This window comes from Mercenaria mercenaria, chromosome 2 (genome assembly GCF_021730395.1).
Source record: "Mercenaria mercenaria strain notata chromosome 2, MADL_Memer_1, whole genome shotgun sequence".
Taxonomy (NCBI): Eukaryota; Metazoa; Mollusca; class Bivalvia; order Venerida; family Veneridae; genus Mercenaria; species Mercenaria mercenaria.
In genome coordinates this window covers 104,876,885-104,897,341 of record NC_069362.1, presented here as the reverse complement: position 1 = coordinate 104,897,341, position 20,457 = coordinate 104,876,885, and the positions used below count along the sequence as shown (strand labels likewise).

General features: G+C 34.7%; 1 protein-coding gene across 1 annotated transcript; it reads right to left on the bottom strand.

Annotated features, from left to right (window-relative positions):
- Positions 1-28: 28 nt before the first annotated feature.
- Positions 29-19,184, bottom strand: LOC123564788 (uncharacterized). Its single transcript, XM_045358609.2, has 22 exons — positions 18,831-19,184; positions 17,250-17,473; positions 16,646-16,800; positions 16,036-16,181; positions 15,481-15,598; positions 13,967-14,127; positions 13,055-13,299; positions 12,156-12,387; positions 11,447-11,598; positions 10,700-10,934; positions 10,016-10,179; positions 9,475-9,586; positions 8,998-9,204; positions 8,397-8,621; positions 7,934-8,044; positions 6,973-7,224; positions 6,463-6,583; positions 5,728-5,945; positions 4,625-4,908; positions 3,696-3,833; positions 1,233-1,383; positions 29-780 (listed from the first exon to the last, which is right to left on the bottom strand). The coding sequence occupies exons 1-22, from the start codon at positions 19,105-19,107 to the stop codon at positions 569-571; spliced, it is 4,140 nt and encodes a 1,379-aa protein (XP_045214544.2). The 5' UTR covers positions 19,108-19,184; the 3' UTR covers positions 29-568.
- Between the last annotated feature and the right edge of the window lie 1,273 nt (positions 19,185-20,457).

The following is a 20,457-nucleotide window of genomic DNA, read 5'->3' as shown; positions in this document are numbered from 1 at the left end:
TATTTGATATAAAATAATCAGAGTCATATAAAATAATCAGAGTCACAATAACACAAGTAGGTGTCACAGAGTCATCTGGATCCATTTTCCCCCTTCATGACACTGTTTCATAGGGAGGATCTGACCTAAACAAATCTGACAGTTATAAACTGGAACAGTCACTAAAACACTGAAAATGTTTTATTACATTATACTGTCTAGTATTTCAATAGTGACTTCATGTCTCCTTCACAAAACACCAGGAACTACTAAAACAATTAGCACTGGAAACTACATGTCACTTTCTCCATGTACAGGAGATAACTTTTGGCTTTGCATTGACACATTTCAAATCATAGCGCCTCCCAATCATAATCATGAACAACTGCTCGGAAGGAACATGTAGATGTAGAAATCAAGACGTGATAAATGCCCAAGAGTGCATATTAGCTTTCAAGTAAGTTAAACTCACTTCTGTAGCAAGTAGTCAAATGGATTGCGTTGCATCTCTGTGCTCAACACATTACATTTAGCTTGTGATCAAACTTTAACTTTTAATTTTTACACTTTGAATTCTGTATTAGAGCTGTCAAATTTGAGAGATGACACTCTCGTACTGTTGAGCACTAGCCTGAGCTAACAGATTGATTGCCGACAAAGCCTCCTCGTCTCCAACATCGCCGACACACTCCACCTCATATTGTACTGCTGGCTGACCATAAATGAGTTCCTGGTTGCCCTGTATAGTCACTTCACCACTACTAGAGGTATACATGTACTGGGCACTGGATGCTGCTGCACCTATATCGTAAAAGAGGACAAATTGGTCCAGTGGAGTATGAGTTTATATCACTTTGACACTTGCAGAACATAAATCTTACAAAAGTATTGCAAAGCTGCTGGGTAGAAAATTTTATTTCCTTCTTTAACAAAATATTATCCAATTCAACTTCCATTTTCTTTTCACTATTTCCCTTAACACTGTAGATCATAACAGATATTTCAGTAACAAATGTTTGCCATTTTTCAAAATGATTCTGTGTCAGTTTAAATGAGGGGCAAGTGATAAATGATTTGAAGTTAGTACCATTCTAAACTCAAGGTCCCTCAAAAGAAAGAAATATAATCTTTAGACATATCTATATCTTAAACAACAACGCACTTTTATGAAACATCAAATATCTAGAAATAATATTAAGGTATTTCACAAGCACTGTATGTACTGGTAAAAAGTTATAACATTATAAACATACCATCATTTTCACTGATAATATATTCCCTAGGTTTCTCCTCTTCTACTTGCTGGTATTCTATATAACTATGTTCTTCTATTGGTACTTCCACTATTTGTTCTTCTGTATGCTCTACATGTACAACCTGTGGTTCACCACTTGGCTCTTCTATCTGTAAAATATATTACAGGTAATTTATATAACTATGTTCTAATGGTGCTTCCACCGCCTGATTTTCAGTGTGCACCACATCAAAACTCATGGTTCTCCACAAGTCTCTTCTATCATTTATATATATATTACATGTGCTCTGTATAACTACATTGTATATTCTATTGGTACTTCTACCACCTGTTCTTCAATGTGTCCAACATGAACAACAGAAATAGCCTCCGTGAGCTAAAGTTTAAATTTATTCAATATCTTTCCAATGTATTTTAACATGACTCATTTTGTCTGTGTAACATCATTTTCACTTTACTTATTTTATCTGTTTGGGTTAAAAGTCACATCCAAACAATTTTAGGTCATACAGCAACTTTCAAGCTTCTGATGGAGCACAAAGCTGAACAGGGCAATATTTCATACATTCATACTATCCATCACAAGAGCCACCCCCCCCCCCCCCCCCCACCTAAATATTTTAACTGAAAAAGTAAAATAATCCGAAGAAACTTTTATAGAGGATATATGTTTGTTTCAATGTAAGATCAAAATATATTTCACCGAGTGAAAACCATAGGCAATATTATCACAAGTGGCATAGTCACGCGTGAAAATGTGAATCATGGTGTTCACGAGTGAAATATATTTCAATACCCATTTTACCCATGCAATGTCATGTACACTGCGTCATGATGTTACAATGTTGTGATGTCAAGATATCTATGATGAACGATTGTCAAACAGTTCTAAGAAGTTTCCAGATTTTCTTTATATTTTATCACAATTGAGCATTTATATACATCTTACTGAAGTATATGTTGCAAGGAATTTCTGATTATCTATAATTCATATTCTTTCGCATTCAAGTGTAGTTCCCTACCTGTGAAAAATAACAAGAGCTGTCTGATGACAGCGCGCTCGACTTTTCGAAGCATTGATTGAAAAATGGGGTCAAAATATTTCCACGGATATTCAGACAAAAGAAATAAATAGATTAGACAAACAATGTTCCTGTATTTCTTTGATTTCAATAAGTCTTGCACTAAATGGCAATGTATGAGCCAATTTCAAAGTCCAAAAAGGGCCATAATTCAGTCAAAATAGTTATGTACTCTTGCCTACAGATGGAAATCATAATGATAAACAAGTGTTCAAAGTTTAAAAGCCATATGTCAAATAGTTTTGACAAAACATGGATCTGTATGAAAACAGAACCAATTTCAAAGTCCAGAAAGGGCCATAATTCAGCCAAAATAGATGACAGAGTTATGTTCTCTTTCCTACAGATAGAGACTATTATACTAAACAAGTGATAAAAGTTTCAAAGCCATATGTCAAACACTTTACAAAAAATATGAACTGGTACGAAAAACTTATCCAGGATTTCTAAGTCAAAAGGGGCCATAATTCAGCCAAAATCCTTGATGTAGTTATGTACTCTTGCCTATAACTGGCCATGGTGATGGTAAACAGGTGTTGAAAGTTTCAAAGCTTTATCTCAAAAGACTTTGTCAAAATATGAACTGGTACGGAATATTAACCCAGATTTCTAAGTCAAAAAAGGGCCATAATTCAGCCAAAATCCTTGATGGAGTTATGTGCTCTTGCCTATAACTGGACATGGTGATGGTAAACAAGTGTTGAAAGTTTCAAAGCTTTATCTCAAAAGACTTTGTCAAAATATGAACTGGTATGGAATATTAACCCAGATTTCTAAGTCAAAAAGGGCCATAATTCAGCCAAAATCCTTGATGGAGTTATGTGCTCTTGCCTATAACTGGACATGGTGATGATAAACAAGTGTTGAAAGTTTCAAAGCTTTATCTCAAAAGACTTTGTCTAAATATGAACTGGTACGAAAAACTTAACCATGATTTCTAAGTCAAAAGGGGCCATAATTCAGCCAAAATCCTTGATGGAGTTATGTGCTCTTGCCTATAACTGGCCATGATGATGGTAAACAAGTGCTGAAAGTTTCAAAGCTTTATCTCAAAAGACTTTGTCAAAATGTGGACTGGTACGAAAAACTTAACCAAGGTGTGACGCCGACGCCGACGCCGACACCGACGCCGACGCCGTGGTGAGTAGGATAGCTCTACTTATTCTTCGAATAGTCGAGCTAAAAATGATATTTTGACCATTTGAAACATTGATATATCAATTTTATTTCACTGATAAATTTCACTATTGCACAGAAAAGCATAACACAGGTTTTTTTATATTTTCAAAATACATTCTTTGGTGTTGTATTTCAATAAACAACCAGAAACGCACAAGATCTTTCTTTCTTGAGAGGTTGAAAATAAATAAGATACGTACATGAACCACCATAGTCTCTCCAGCTTCACCACGAGACAGACCTCGAGCCTCCAACATTTTCTTCACCTCTCTTTCTGTTGCCATGTCAACCACTCGCAACTGACCATTTTCATCTTGTGTAAGTATGATTCTCTGTACCTAAAATAATGCAAAACTCTGCAAGTATTTTATGTATAAAAGCTTTATTCACAAACAAGAGCTTTAAGAAGTTCAATCAAGTACACAGAATGGTATATTCCCTAGAGTCTGACTTTCACCTAATCACTCATTTTCAAGCCAACACAAAAATAATTTAGGACAGTCTAAGTCATAATTTTGTTAAAAGTTTCTTAAAGGTTTTAGCACAATATTAGAAATTAGAATTTCCCTATAAAAGAAATAATTACTGTATATAATTATTATATGGTTTAAGAACTACTACTAACCAAATTTAACTTACAAGGTTTTTACCTAAGAGCTAGTGGTAATTCCAATTACTGTTCTCGTGGTATAAGCTAAAGAATTCTTCAACTTTCTTAATGGCACAGCAAAAAATATTTTTCTTACCGGACATTATGACGGAAATACCCAAATATTTGAAATACTAAAACCAAACTTAATAATTATAAATTATGCTTATTTAAGAAAACGTGCTACGTCTGTGCATTCAGCCAGGCAATAACCACATTGGGACCTCTTGAAAATCCATAAATTGTGTTAATGTTTTTTTTTGGTGAATGATGTCAGATCACAGGTGTAATCTCTTGAAAAGGACCACACTTAATATTATTGCTTCAAGGTTGTTTATATTAAAATAAATGCTTTTTTATTTCTATACATATCACTGTAAATATTATTCTTTATTTGCTAACATTAAATAAACTGATGGAAAATTCATACATTTTGTAACTACACCCCCAGCAATAAATTAAAACTATGAAATTACCTACCCCCTCTTCTCTCGAATCATCTTGCATTTCTTCATACTCCTCACCATCTGTTTCTCCATCCGGCTTTAACCTCTTTAATTCGTGAGACACATTGAAGACTGAGGGCCGTGGTTTAAATGTTGACGGTCTCTGTTTCCTAGGTGTGAGGCCCTCCGCTGCCGCCCCACCATGCTGTATCAGATGACCAGTTAAATATTCCTTCCTGTAGAACGACTTCCCACATAGACCACATACATGGTTCTTTATATTCAGATGGGAGGACATAAAGTGACGCTTCAAACTTCCTGAAAGTATGTAACATTTGTTTACAGCACAACAAAAAACCCAAATAATGATATAACTTCCTCATTCAAGCATACAAGAGAAGGCTTGAATTAAGCAAAAGCAATTATCCCTACTGTAAAAGTTTTATTATCCATATCACTTTGTCAGTGAACTTGCATTATGAAATCACCATAAGAAGCCAAAAAAATCTTGAAATGTCTGCTTGGATTAGAATTATCACCGTTTTACCATAAAATAATTTAATTTTGTAATTCTGGCCAGGATGGCTATTTCATGGGAATATAGATTTATGGACTTTAACTTTAAACATAAAATAAATTGGAATTTACTACTTTATTGTGAATATATTTCTTAGATTGACTAAACAATGAAATTCATGAGAATTGGTGCCCCATGAAATTAAATGATTTCACTGTGTCCAGAATCAAGAAGTTTTAGTGAAAGTAACTGACATATTTCCTTATTTAAAGTACTCTGTAATGCCATCTGAAAACAATATTTTTCCTGCTGAGATCATGGCTATCTAGTTTCACAGTTTGCATGCTTCTACTGATATATTCTGGTCAATTAAAACTAAACATAAATACCAAATACTTAAACCTTATCATGCTGGACATGATTGAGTCTGCCTTTGCGACCAGTATAGATCATCATCAGCCTGCACATCCGTGCAGTCTGATCATGACCTGCACTGTTTGCTATTCATTTAGTATCTTTTTGGTAAGCACCCCTTTTAACAGTTAATGGTACTGTCAAAATTGAAAGATGGACAAGTTCATAATAGAAATTTAGCAAGGAAAGGGTTATGGTTCACTTACTTTGATGACTGAAAACTTTGTTACATTCTGTACATTTGAACTCTGTCTGTAGATTAGTGTGTTTGTGAAGTTTGTGTCGCTCCATCAGATGTTTACGAGAAAATACCCTGTCACAGATGTCACACTTTGCAGGGAAACCTCCACCGTTACCATCGTGACATTTCAAGTGAGATTTTAGCGCTATCTTACTAGGACATCTTTTACCACATAGACTACAACTGTAAACAGGAATGTACAGATTCCCACAATTGCTAGAACTAAGTGTCGGACAGACAAAATAAATTCAAACAACTGTAAATTTTTTTCTGTTTAAAAGCTAAAAATATTTTTATCCAAACTTTCCACTGACAGTGAGCCTTGCATCATATTAGTGACTTTTCAGAAGTAGCAATCAGCTGTAGCAGCTCGTAGGACTTAAGCTGAACTCACAGTAACACTGGTTTATTCAAATAAACAATTATTACAGATATCATAACTGTGTGCTGCACAAACCACTACTAAAGCTACAAGACATTTTAATGGAAGATGGTTTAAAGATGTGAGTAATGCAATATATGATACCAGCTTACACAGGCTAGTGCGAAAATTACAAACTGCAGAGGCAATGGAATCTCTTTTCTTACATTTCAAAAGTGTTCATATTTTTGTTTGAGATTTATTTTACATTATTAGACTTAAAAAAGACTAACTGAATTAAACAGTATATACCTTTGAAAATCATAAATTGATACTTACAGAAAAGGCAGTTCTCCTGTGTGGATTTTCTGATGCAGGACAAGAGATTTCTTGTTTGTGTATTTTTTGTTACAAAGGTTACAGGGAAACGGTTTCTGCCCGGTATGTTTGTACATGTGCACTGCAATAGAAGATAATTAGCACTTTTCTTCATAGAATGTTCAAGAGAGAAAGAACATCAGTATAAAAACTGACAGTCAAACAAAATTTCATGATGGATCTGCCTATTTATATAATATTTCTTCTACTTTAAATTTTATGCATTTATGTTCATCAGCACAAACTGTTAGTGCATTTTTAAAAATATTTATTTCATTTTATGGGGGGAAGGGGGTGGGGAGGTTCTTTCATTTCAAAATTTATCACTAACATGATTTGATGCAGATCAAATACTGGACTGGAAGAATTTTATCTTTCGAATCTTCCAACAAAGAATTAAAAGTGACCTCATTGAGCAGGTGCAGATAACAAAATGTCTATGTCAGTCTGTTTCAATTACATTGTACTCACTTTTGAACTTGAGAGGTCCATAAAATATTTTGTTACACTGGCTACATTTAAAGTGTTGTCTGGGGGTGACAGGCTTTTTATCAGAGTTCTTCATCAGGGCCTCGAGCATGGAGTGATCCTTCTCGTTGTCATCTCCCTCGTCCTCGTCCTCGGAGCCGTACGCCCAGCTGTCACTGTCCTCACCTTCCTCTATCACATCCTCTGTATTTGTACCCTCTTCTGCAGTACCTACTGTTCCTGCTACTGCCAGTTCTGAGATAAAAACAAATTTATCCAATAACAATATGCAACTGTTCAAATTATTTTCAAACTTCGCTGTTGTTTTTTGTGTCTCAGAAAAAATTCACATAACATTCGATTACACTTATTTCCTTAGGCAGCTGATAGCTTATGTCTAACATTTATTCAATTTATGTACTTAAGTTAGTGCATAAGGGACTTTCAATAAAATTTGTAAATTTACTTCTTGTCAAGCTTGCCATTGCTTGATTAACTATCACTTGACATACATTGTAATTTACTTCATTAGCCAGTGAACTGTCACATGAGTTTTATTCCAACTTGGAGAATATATTTCATTTTTTTTTGTGTTTCAATTAAAACTTTTTCATAGGCCATTAAACTATCAAATGACTTTTAATTAAACTTATTCCATTTTTCAGTGTTTCCCATTTTTTATTGATCAGTGAACAGTCACATGGCTTTTTATCAAACTCATGTCACAGTCACATGACTTTATCAAACTTATTTCATTGATGAATGACATTCCCAGTTAAGGTATTTGTCAGTAACAATGAAATTCCTGTTTTACGGGCTTCTTTTGGCAGTGCTTCTTGAACAGACAGATATAGCTGCAAAGGTGATTTGTCCAAACATGCATCTAACAACAGATGGGAATAGGCGGCATTTAGATCTAGTCCAATCTAACATTTAAAAGACGAAACACGGACAGTTTTTATACCTGTCTGAGTATCCATTATGTTTTGTTCCGATGGCTGTATTTCCTCTATAACTGTCTCTGACACTTGTTCCCCTTCTGTCGCAGTGTCTCCATATAATTGTCGTATAGCCACTGAAATAAACAAAAAGTGTAAACTTATAAACACTTTTACATCGATCTAACTGTCAGTCTTTTCTTTAATTTCATCAGATTTTTAATTTACCCAATATATATTTGATGGTAAAATATTTGATAACCCCTACTGAAAAATAAACATTACTCCTAAAATATCTTTTCAAATCAAGCTTTTTTTTTATTTTCACTAGTAAGTTTCTAAATTAACAACTTTCTAAATGATAATCATTCCTGTTAAATATTTTGACAGCCATATTTTAAACAGAAAGTACCTGGATTTAAATAAATGTAAGGAACAGTAAAGGCATTCCTGAAAAATTAACAAATATTAAGCCTACAGTTAACAAACCTGTATCACTGAGAATTGATTTAACAGCTGCACTGGTAACATCATCACTATTAGTGGCTGTTGTGTTATTACTGGTTGTTGTGACAACCTCTGATGCTCCATCCACTTGCATTTCTGCAGATTGTTCAGAACCATCTTCCCGCATGATGATCGCCTGTCCATCTTCTGTCATCCTCACAAGTATGGTAGTTGGAGGCTCTTCAGTGGGAACTTCTATAACTGTACCTAAAATTCAATTTTACCGGTTTTATGTATTTTGCCAATATAAACAAAAAAAGAAAAATGTATCAAATATCAGAGTTATGGTTCTTGGCCTACATAGTCCTCTAATGACGGTAAACAAGTGTGCAAAGTTTCAAAGCTGTAGCTCTAACAGAGTTTGAGAAAAGGTAGACATAAACAAAAATTTTAACGAATGCCGACAATCAAGTGACGACAATACCTCTTAGATTTTTTTCAAAAATTAGACAAGCTAAAAATACTGTGACAAAACACATTTTCAGCAGAGGAAAGTCTGAAGTCCACCAGTTACTGAACCTTTATCTGCTGTTCATCTGTATGTCTTGTTTCTGAGATGGCTACATAGTTCTTATAGACTTACCATCAATGGCTTCTTGAGTATGTTGTGTTCCACCATCTTCACTCTCTGTGACAACATTGCCACCATCTCCACTCTCTGTGACAATTTCTGATGTAATTTCTGTGTCCGGTTTTCCTGTCTCAACATCTGCTTCATGTTTCAAGGTTGACACATATATACCTGCTGATTTTACAGGAGAGGCCAGGAGATTCTCTTCCAAAGGGATTTCTGTAGTAAATTAAAAAGTTAATGAAATATCATATTATTAATATTTTGGGGGGTTTAATATACTTAACATCATCATGAACGCCTAAGATTTTATGGGTACTTCCAGTGTAGTAATGGTCAAAGTCCGTAGATGTCTGGGCATATCTACAATCATGACCAGACACCAGGGTAAAAACATTCATTAGTTAGCCTTCTGAAAAGCACATTGATGGCTTCTGCCAATATTCTTGTTGTTTTTTTTTTAAACCCAGGCTTAAACTCAACAATTACCTTCAATAACTGTATGTTCAGCTAGCTCCTGTACTGGCCCCACTTCAATATTTTGTTCTGGTACCTCTGTTATCACATCCTCACTGCTACTAGCAATTTCCTGTGACAGTGGCTGAAATATGAATACAAGGTACATCCAGAATTCTCTGTTAGTCACTAGTGGTCAACTAAAGGAACATGTTGGACTTTTCATTGTCTTTAGAACAGACTCAATCTAACAAACTTTGCTATTGCTATGTGGCTGGGTTTTATATTCTTCTAAAGTATATCTTTATAGATCTTTTTATAGATTGACAGGTTACTACTACAAAACAAGACTACAGCATGCACTTGCAACACTGGTTTAACTTTTGATTGTGCAAAAATAGATGACTAGAAATCTGACCCCAGTAAAAGTGTGAATCAGGCATAAAAGCTTGTTAGATGAAAAAATATACAAACCAATATAACCATGTTTACTGTACAGCTTGCTGAATCGTAAAAAAGGTTAATACTTATCTAGAAAGGGTTTTAATTACATTTATTCTCAGAGCTGAAATACCTGTTTCATATGATATTCTCGGAACTGGAAGTATCTGTCTAGCAGATGTTTGTTCTCGGCAGTGCAACAGTAGTTTACATAGATCTTCACATCAAACTTCATACCGAACCAGAATGACGTATCTGCTAGCTGGTGGTATGTGTTTGTTGGGTCAGAGTGGGTGCCTTAGGAAGATAAAAAACATATAAATCTAGATAAAAATAACTTCATTATTGTCACAATTATGATATCCTGCATACTGTGAAACCTTTTAAAAATTCTAAACTTAAACATACAATGTAAAAAGAAATCATCATACAGATTTGAAACAGTATAAGGTATGTGAAATTGAGAAGCTTGCCATGAAAGTTAATCTTGAATAAAATGCCTACACTGACGCTTTTGTAGATTCTTCGAATAGTCAAGCTAAAAAAAAAAAAAGCTGAGACTGATCTATTTTCAGTCATTTTGCAATTTTTACTATTTCCCAAAAATTGCAGACTTGTTATTTCAATTACATTTTTTTTTGAAAAAATGTACATCTTATACAAATATTAAACTGCTCATTATTAGACTGTTTTCAAACTTTGCAAAATTTAGGTTGTGCGAAAATATCTGATATAGAGGCTCAAGTCTAGTAGGACAGACAATATCTAGTTTTCTTTCGTGATAATTATGTCCAAAACAAATAAACACTGAACATACCTTTTCTGAGATGAGCTTCAGCAACAGCTCTCTGTCTCTCTGTAGCCGATGTGATCACCTCATGCTTCTTCCCGCCAGTAAAATGTACAAGATTTTCATTCTCCACCTTGAAGTTTTTTATCTGTCTCTGGAGATATTCTAGACGTTTTGAGGCCTCGTCATCAGAAAACACGTCATACACTAGATAGTTACTGATCTCCTGGTATGTATCAAATCTGTCATACAGTAACTGTCTCTGGAAAAGTAATATGATTTCCAAATGTTAATTTTCTCATAAACTTCTCTTCCAACATCTACTTTTTACATTTTCTATGCAACTATTATGAAAACTGCCTGATCATGCTAGTCCAACTTTTTTTCTGTTTTACTTTTGGTCAAACTGACATTAAAACTGGCCCCTCCCATAATTAAAGATCACTTTTTATCAATATAGCTCAAATAAATTATGTTCAATATGCTTGCTGACTCTTTCATCAATTTCAAATCACTAATAATAACTAAGTAAAAGTTTGTGGAAAACATATTCCCCTATAACAAAAATTAAACCTCTGATACAGTAGTTAAAAGCTGTTCTTTTAATAGATGAATTACAGCATTTCCATTCTTCACCCTTTCATGCATGCTAAAATTGTCTTTAGAGATGGACTGTTCAACTTCAAATAACTGCCACAAATTAACACTGAAAGATATCTACAGCTGATTAGCCTTTTCCTCGAAAGAAAAAGACTGACAAACAGGTGGCCTTACCTTAGCTTCACCCATGTTTTTGAATGCCACATCTTTGAGTTTATTTTGATCTACTTTATCACAGTGTGGACAGGCAAGCAGGAATGCCTCACAGTCAACCAGCTTCCCCTTCCAGTGATAATTCTCTAATGACTGTACCATTTGAACTTTACCTAGAAGAAACAATTGCAATAATTATCATAACATTTCTTTCAGTTTTCTTAAGTACTAGATTAAAGGTCTGACCTTGTGCTTTCTGGTATTTATGGGTTTTAATACAATAAAAATTCAAACTAATGAAATTATTTTCTAAACTAACATTTAAATGGAACAAATCTTTAGGTTTGGTGCTTTAAAACCCCCCAGTTACCAGTATCTAGGTAGGTGGTACACAAGACTTCCAGCAGTTTTTGAGAAATCTGCTTACATGCAAAGCTTTTGTGACCCAGGCGAAAGGGTGACAATAAAGCTCTATTATTTGAAAAAAAATAATCAAATATTTGAGCTAGAAAGGGACATATTTTGACAAAATAAAAACTAGAGTTATGTAACTTGCAATTTAAAGTCACTTCATGATGCCAAACACATGTATGAAGTTTTCAAGCATTTGACCTAGAAGAGAAACCTGCTTACATGCAAAACTTGTGTGATGGTGTCAATAAAAGCTCTTCTATTTGAAAACTTTCAAATAGTCAAACTAGAACTGAACAAACACCAGTAGCAAACTTACTTGAGGATTTGAGATGTGTCTGTGCCAGAATTTTCAACCTCTCCTCCCTACTCATTACAATTTTCTTCAGATCTTTCTTGGAACCAACTTCATGATAGAGGTCACCGTCTTTTACTATGTAGTTACGAGCCTGGTCTCGGATAAGTCTTTTAAAGCTAGGAGATGAAGCTGGAGGGTAACCATCGCCACACAAGTACATCTTAATAGCTACGTAATAATCATCCAGATCCACCTATAGTATATAAACAACAGCTGTCCTGAGACAATAAGACACCACTCTTGACTATTCGACTAAATGTAAGTTAATCCTATGTACATGTATCTACTAGAATCTATTACAGAAAAATATACACATTTTGAAAGTTTATACAGTATTTTCCGTAAGTTTTAACTTTAATAGTCAAAACTAAGCATGGCAACAACACACCCTTCATCCACGACCTTACAAACAGATCTGTATATCCAATCAGTAACCAATGCTATTGTACTTTTCCCATTTAAAACAGCACCCTGCCACTTTTAAACATCAATCTACTTCTCTTAAGCCCAAGAAATATTACGAGGTTGGCTGTATGGATATAAAGAACTTTGATTATAAGGAACAAACTTCTCCTGAACCAAAGTTTGCATTTACAGAGTTTCACTGTAATCAGAACTTTGTCTCAACTATTATAAAGCTTTTTACAGTAATGTTCGCTTATTTCTACAATATCATCTTTTTACATACTTTCTGAATTTCAACATGGCCTGTTTATTCTAGTTCATGATAAAACAAAAATTCACTGGTAATATTGTTAGAGTAGCTTTTTCTTTAAATACAAGATATACATTTTTATATAATCATAAACTCAGGTGAGCCTTAAACTAATTGTGATCACTCATAAATGAATAAAAAATACCGTTTTCTTGGAAGAACCACCATGTGAAATGCCAATCTCTAGATCACTGGGACTACTTTCTACCTCTTTAGCAGCTTCAATCACCATAGTTTCAGGAGTTGCAACATCTATCTTTATCTTTTTCCTTGTCACTGGGCTCTCCATCCCACCTGTGCTAGCTTTACGTTTTGGTGTGGGCACTTCATAATTCTCCTCATCCAATGTCTTAGGCTTTGTATTGCCAGTTCTACTTCTTGTTACAATACCTATACAGAAAGAAAACATGTTGATCTTATTTCATACCTGTTCAAATTTAAACTTGGTGACAGAGGAAGTTAAGGAAATTGAATTACAAAGTATGATATACAATGGTTCAATGCAATTGATATTATGCAATTATTTATTAATATCAGTTCATCATACAAAATTAATCTTAAGGATTATTTCTAGATTTTGTGTTTGCTTTGTTCAACATCACAATGAAACAATGTCTGGTCAAATGTCAACCTTCCCGCTCTAATGGTAGAGGGAGATCCCAGGTGTCCCTTCAGGCATTACTTCATCACTGTAAGACACCAGGGTAGAACCATCAATCTTCTTTCAGCCTGCTGGTTGGTTTCCTCACTTCAGAGAGTTTTATATCTCAAGCAGTGTTTCCAACCAACACCAGAGTAGCGCAACAACCTTTACCACTCATCCGCGGCAGTAACAATCTTAATGATTAACCACACCTTTAAATCCCCTTCATTTAAATGGAAATGATCTGTGCCTGCTCTTCTTAAGATTTCAAGTAGTTCCGACTGGTACAAAAATTACTGAAATCTTTTTTTTCTCAACATCAATATCATACCTCATAAGCATTCATCAACAACCATGCCACTTTGATTAGCAGAGAGCATATCACACAATAACTGATAATTTTTTGTAACATACCTCTAACATTTGTGCTTGGAATCTTACTGGGAGAGACATGTAGTGGTGATTTACTCTGACCTTTATGTACAGACATCAATACCTCGGCAGCATTGTTCACTTCTTCCTCATTGGACAATGTCTTTGGTGACCTCTGCACAGCTGGGCTTGACCCTGACTGCCTGTAATTAAACATTGGCTATACCAAAACAAGAAATTACACTTAATTTCTTTTGACACAATTTACAGAAGAAAATTATTTCATTCATAAATTTTTACTTGACTAGATCATTTAGATAAAATCGTACTCATCTGCGACTTAATACATTCTCTTTCTTAATATCAAATTCAACATTGGCTAGAAATTATTTAATTTCTACAACTACCGAAAATCTTTGCAAAATCAGTATTTAATGTTTTTACTACAGCTCTGAATTTTGTTTACAACAAGAGCTGTCTCCGTAGGATATCACATGCCCCCGATGGCACTTTGAATGAATAGTTATGGCCAATGTTAGAGTTTAGGACCTTTGACCTACGGAGTTGGGTCTTGCGCGCGACACATCGTCTTACTGTGTCACACATTCATGCATAGTTATTTTAAAATCCATGCATGAATGACAAAGTATGGACCAGACATGCCCATCAATGCACTATCATGAAAAATGATCTTTAACGTCTAAGTGTGACCTTGACCTTTGAGCTACGGACCTGGGTCTTGCGCACTGCAAGTCGTCTTACTGTGGTACACATTCATGCCAAGTTATTTGAAAATCCATCCATCGATGACAAAGATATGGACCGGACATGCCCATCAATGCACTATCCTTTAACGTCTAAGTGTGACCTTGACCTTTGAGCTACGGACCTGGGTCTTGCGCACTGCACATCGTCTTACTGTGGTACACATTCATGCCAAGTTATTTGAAAAATCCATCCATCGATGACAAAGATATGGACCGGACACGCCCATCAATGCACTATCCTTTAACGTCTAAGTGTGACCTTGACCTTTGAGCTACGGACCTGGGTCTTGCCCACTGCACGTCGTCTTACTGTGGTACACATTCATGCCAAGTTATTTGAAAATCCATCCATCGATGACAAAGATATGGACCGGACACGAAAATTGCGGACAGACCGACAGACTGACAGACCGACAGACGGTTCAAAAACTATATGCCTCCCTTCGGGGGCATAAAAATCACTGTCAAAATGTCCATGGAATTCTGCTTCAGGTACACATGCACAAGATGCTGTCTTGTGTTGTAGACTACCCCACAAGTTTCTTAAATGAATGCGTTTCCAACCTGGCAAGTAGCCTTCCAACTTAGTGTGATAAGGAACAAGCACATCATACCCTGAGAGATACCTATGAATAGTCCAGCTAAATGTTATGTTCATGTTCTAATACATAATTTAATTTCTTTTATGTTTATGTACACATTTTTTATTGCTAACTATTATACTGGAACATTTATACACATATGCCAGTCAACTCATAATGTGACGCCCATATTTTCCTACACACTTACCTTTTTTGTTTTGACATTCTTAAAGGTAACAAACAGAAGTCTATTTTTTCTGGCCAAGTAGTTGGATTCTTCTTTATAAATTCTTCTATCAAATCCTCTGCTTTCTTGAAATAATCACCTGAAACAGGAGTAAATAGAAATATTATCTTCATTTAATACTTGTTTACTTTTTTTCTTCAATTGTAACAGCTGACTGAGGTTCATTTCATGGCTGTGTCCTGGAAATAAACAAGTTCTGGGGTCATGTAAGGTATGCAATCATGACCCAATATGCACTCCTGGTTAAGCAGCTGATATTTCAACCATTAGACCACTGGTTTAATACTAGCTTTAGGTCTGCTTTCAAAAAACTTACAATATGTAAACCCCAAAAACATGTAAACTGAGCTTACCAGTATTCTTTCAAAAAAAAATTCAAATATTTAACCAATTTTAAAAATTTCTAAACAAATGATGTAACGATAGACAATTAAGTTTTTCTCTTTAAACTCATGTAACTTTTCCATTCATGAGGAACTTGCCATTTATTAATCTAGAAATAGTTGTAGAACATACTCAAGGCAGTTGTGCTTTCAGGTCCAACAAAACTCAAAGCAACATCCATATCCGATTCTGTTTTCAGAGACACTAAGGCATCATTCAGTGATAGAGACAGCTGGTCATTATGAACACTTGTTGACACAGAACCCATCTGACCATACCTATAAATTATTGTTTTTTTTTAATTTTCAAATATCAGTACAATAATGAAAATACAATAATGTGAATACAAAGCAATATATAGTTGAAATGGCAAACTGACTTTTTAACATCCAATATTTTCCAAATAAATGATGTTTATTGATAAATTTGTATAAATTTCTGATATTATTATTTTTCAGATTTGCTTATTAACAACCATTATCTGCAATACACTATTTAACATTCTGTCTTGATTGACATGGAAGTTTAAATATTTGCTGACTTACTCTGAAATATACCAATTTACAGAATTACTAATAAAGTTATTTCAAAGCCAAACTTGAACTAAGCTCCAAATAGTCTACAACATCAAGTGAAGAAATGTGATTTTTAAACAGACTAGATTTTCACTTTTACATTTTAAATTGAGATTTTGCATAAATGTTAGAGATACCAACATACAGAAGCGGAAGTTTTAATATACCTGCATATCATCTGTAGAAGACTGCGAGCCACTGTATCAGAGGATACAGCATCTAGTACAAAAGCTTCCACCCACTGGAACTCAGACTCTACACCAGTCAATATATACCTGTCACCCTCGGTGACTTGATATGGACCCAACAGTCTCAGATCAACCTACAAAAGTAAACATGCTTTTAGTGTGCAATGATTCAAGTACAAACTTGTATCTGTATTGAAGGCTTCTTCTTTATGGGCTCTTGAGATCAAAATTCACCGACTTAATTTGTAAATTACCCATACACTGATACTCTCTTGATGAATTTACTATGTAAAATGGTTTTTGTTTTACAATATCTGCTTATGTCCTACGTACTTTTAAAAGAATATCCAACTAGTCAGTATTCATTGTTTATAATAGTAAAATGGACCACCCGTTTAAATTCTGAATTCATCGGCTGCTTTTACATGTATACACAAAAAAGAAACACTTTCTGTGTTAGGCAACAGGTACTGCACAATGTATTTTCACTTGTTTAGATTTTTTTTTAACAAAACTGATAAAATTTTGGGTACTAAAAGAACTATTCAACATATAATTATATGCAAGAGAAATTATTTTAAACCTTTGACCCCACTTTCACTTCCTCTTCTTGCCCTTCCCCTCCACTGTCTGTTTCCTCTCCATCATCTACCTCTTCAGTTGTTGCCTTTTTTGCAAACATTTTTGGATTTCTCTCCACACACACTTTGCACTGACGGATATACTGCTTGATAAATCTGTAGATGCCATTCCAATGATACTGAGCTGTGATATTTTCTGCTGTCCTTTCCAGACCAAGATGAGTCCCTAGAAGAAATACAGTTTGTTTGAAAATCATGAAGGAACTCCAGATTACATACGAAAGTTTAGTTTAAGGGTGAAGAAAACTGGATTGATGACCAAGCTAGTAAAGTCTGATGACCAAGCTGGTAATGTCTGAATATCATTGATTTGCTTTATTTATTCGGACACTAAGCAAAGTTTGAGATGATGAAAAGAAGATGGGTCTAATCTAATGAGTCTGAGTTCCATGAGCAGATAACTCTGTAACCATGTTTCCTGACTTGGATTTGTACTCTTGAATTGTTCAAAGTAGAATATTTTTTAGTATACCTCACAGTTTCTTAGATAAAACCACACAAATTTGGTACCATTTTGAAGAGTGAAACACACACTTTCATAGGAATAATGTGATTATGAATTTTTGATTGACTTTGATGAAAAAAAGTGCCATCAAGCAGAGGCGGCCATTCAATCAACTGAGGATCACCCATTTCAGGGATAATCAAAAGGGTGTTTATTCTGACAATCTGCTTAAAAATACAAATCAATGCTTGATTTTATGTAATGGTTTAAACTGGCAAATTTAGATAAGGTTCTGTGCATCGATATTTTGATTTTAGTTTGATATATAGTTGGTGATAATCATGCATAGAAATGCAACTGTGAAAACTGGCGCTATATTCTTTTACCTAGTTTCTCCCGTTTGAAATGTGAACATACTGATTCTCATTATATTATGCCTTGAAACGTTTATTTCTAATACCACAGCCATGTTTTGTCAGAAAAAAACTATTTTTAAGTGGATAGAAAATATGATAAACTAGGTGACACCCTATTGGCAAAAGTGATCCCTTATTGGTGAATCGGACAGGTTTAAATATTTCATCATAACTTCAGACAGAAAAGATAGATTAAAATAAATCAAACATTTATATGAATGCGAGCAATAGTTCTAAGTGTTAGTAAGTTTAGATATCATGAATGTCTAAACATTCTTCACGACAGTACATACTGGAAGTGTGTAGATAGTTACCTGCTATTGGAAAGTTATCTGTAGGCTAGCCTGTAAAACATCAGCAGTGATGAAAATTTCATTGGAAATTTCCTCTTCTATTTTGGTCTTTCGAGTGTTTGACACGAGTGGAGATATTGCCCATAAGAAAAATATATCAATATTTCCTAGGATCACGTCAAATTGTTGAACTAGGGGTAGTACACTCTGTCAGATTACTGTAGTTTGGCTAGGGGGATGTTTTCCCTACTTATGCTTGTCCAAGGGGGTATTTGGGACTTGAAATGCCTTATCATAGGGGGGTACATATATTTTGGCCTATAATTTTCCTGTTGCCAGGGCAGGTGCTAGGCAACTGAGCCGTCTTACCTTCACCATCAACATGACACTCCGCCACCTTCTCCCATCGTTCTTTAGGTGTCAGCAAAACTTTTCTTGTCTTTTTTCCTAACGACTGGTCAGTCGGTGTCCCCAAGTAATAAAGCTCCTCTTTCCAGAAACAGAACCTTTCCGCCCTTTTTCTAACCATACGTTTTTCCGTAAAGCTCAAACCTGGAGGGTATACGCCATCCCTGAGGTATTTTTGTACCCAGGCTAAATCAACCTCCTTCTTTTGGGCTGACTTCTTATCGTTCTTATTGGCCATACTGCAATGTTTTTGTGAAAATTTGACGCAGATGAAAGTCGCTACATCACCGCCATTTTGTAAAAAATTACCCGGATAAAATATCCTGGTTATGCCAAGTTTAAGATTCAGATGCAGTTTTGAACGAAATTACACAGGGTATAGTAGTTATGTCCCTTCACACTCCCGGCAGATTTTTTTAATTCATGGATGTTAAAAAGTGTATTGCAGATACTGGTAGATCTACTGAAAATGGCATTTATCAATATTTACATGTAAATTTTCAGTTTCTGCTGTATTCACACTGGCCATAGCTTTATCAGATCAAGTGGTTCCTACGTTGTTTTAGCGGTGAATTTTACGCAGATATTGTATAAATTTCCGGTCTTGTATGTATGATTCAAAGGAATTTCTATCCGTTATATAACAAACTGAATGTAAACAATGGGTGCATCTGGAGCGCAAATGTCTCCGTTTCTTAGCACATGTATCCATTTAGTTCACATTTGTGCCTTTTTATAGTGTTTGAAATTATTTTTTGTTTCCGGATGACGTCAAAGCGAATAAAATCAACAACACACCTCTTGTCCCTTCTATACACATGACTAACCTGATTATGATAAACGACTGCAAGTTAATGCTGATTTACTAAAATAAATTTCCCGAAAATTTGAAAAGTACTGCAATGTCACAGGACCAAATGCAATTACGTGGGTCTCAACATTTTCGTGAGAAGGTTGAGGTAAATGGAGGTAGCAATTATAAAAATGTGTATATAATGGCCCCTTTTCTGAATAATATATTTCCAATATTGTTCTAAATAAACTAGATTTATCTTTTCAGTATAACAATATATAATATGAAATTAGGTGCTACCTAAAAGGCAGAGCTCCCTTGAAAAATCACCAGTGCCCTTAAAAATTAAAGGAGTGGTGTTGGAATTATCTGGAATTATGGATTCGTTTAGGAAGTTTATGTTCTATTAGATCTATTAAAATTATATGTATTAAAGATAATTCATGATTTCTGAATGCATTGTTTTAGACTGCATCAAGATTAATTCTTGACATGTAAAAACTCGATAGATATTCTATATATAATCAAAATAAAGTTCGATATAGATTAAAATCGGCACCAAGATAAAGAAAAAAGAACGTATTTGAATAATTTCTGTTATTCTTATTAAAACGTACTGCATCAAAAATTTTACATAAATTATTATCATACTGGAAACCAGTCACAAATGATAACTCCTTCAAATTGAAAAGCTTGAACCTTGAAAATTTCAAACCTAACAGAATTTCATTAGGCCAATAGAAAAGGGAATTCTGTCTCTTTGCGTGTGAACGTTTGGCAATAAGGGCTTAATGT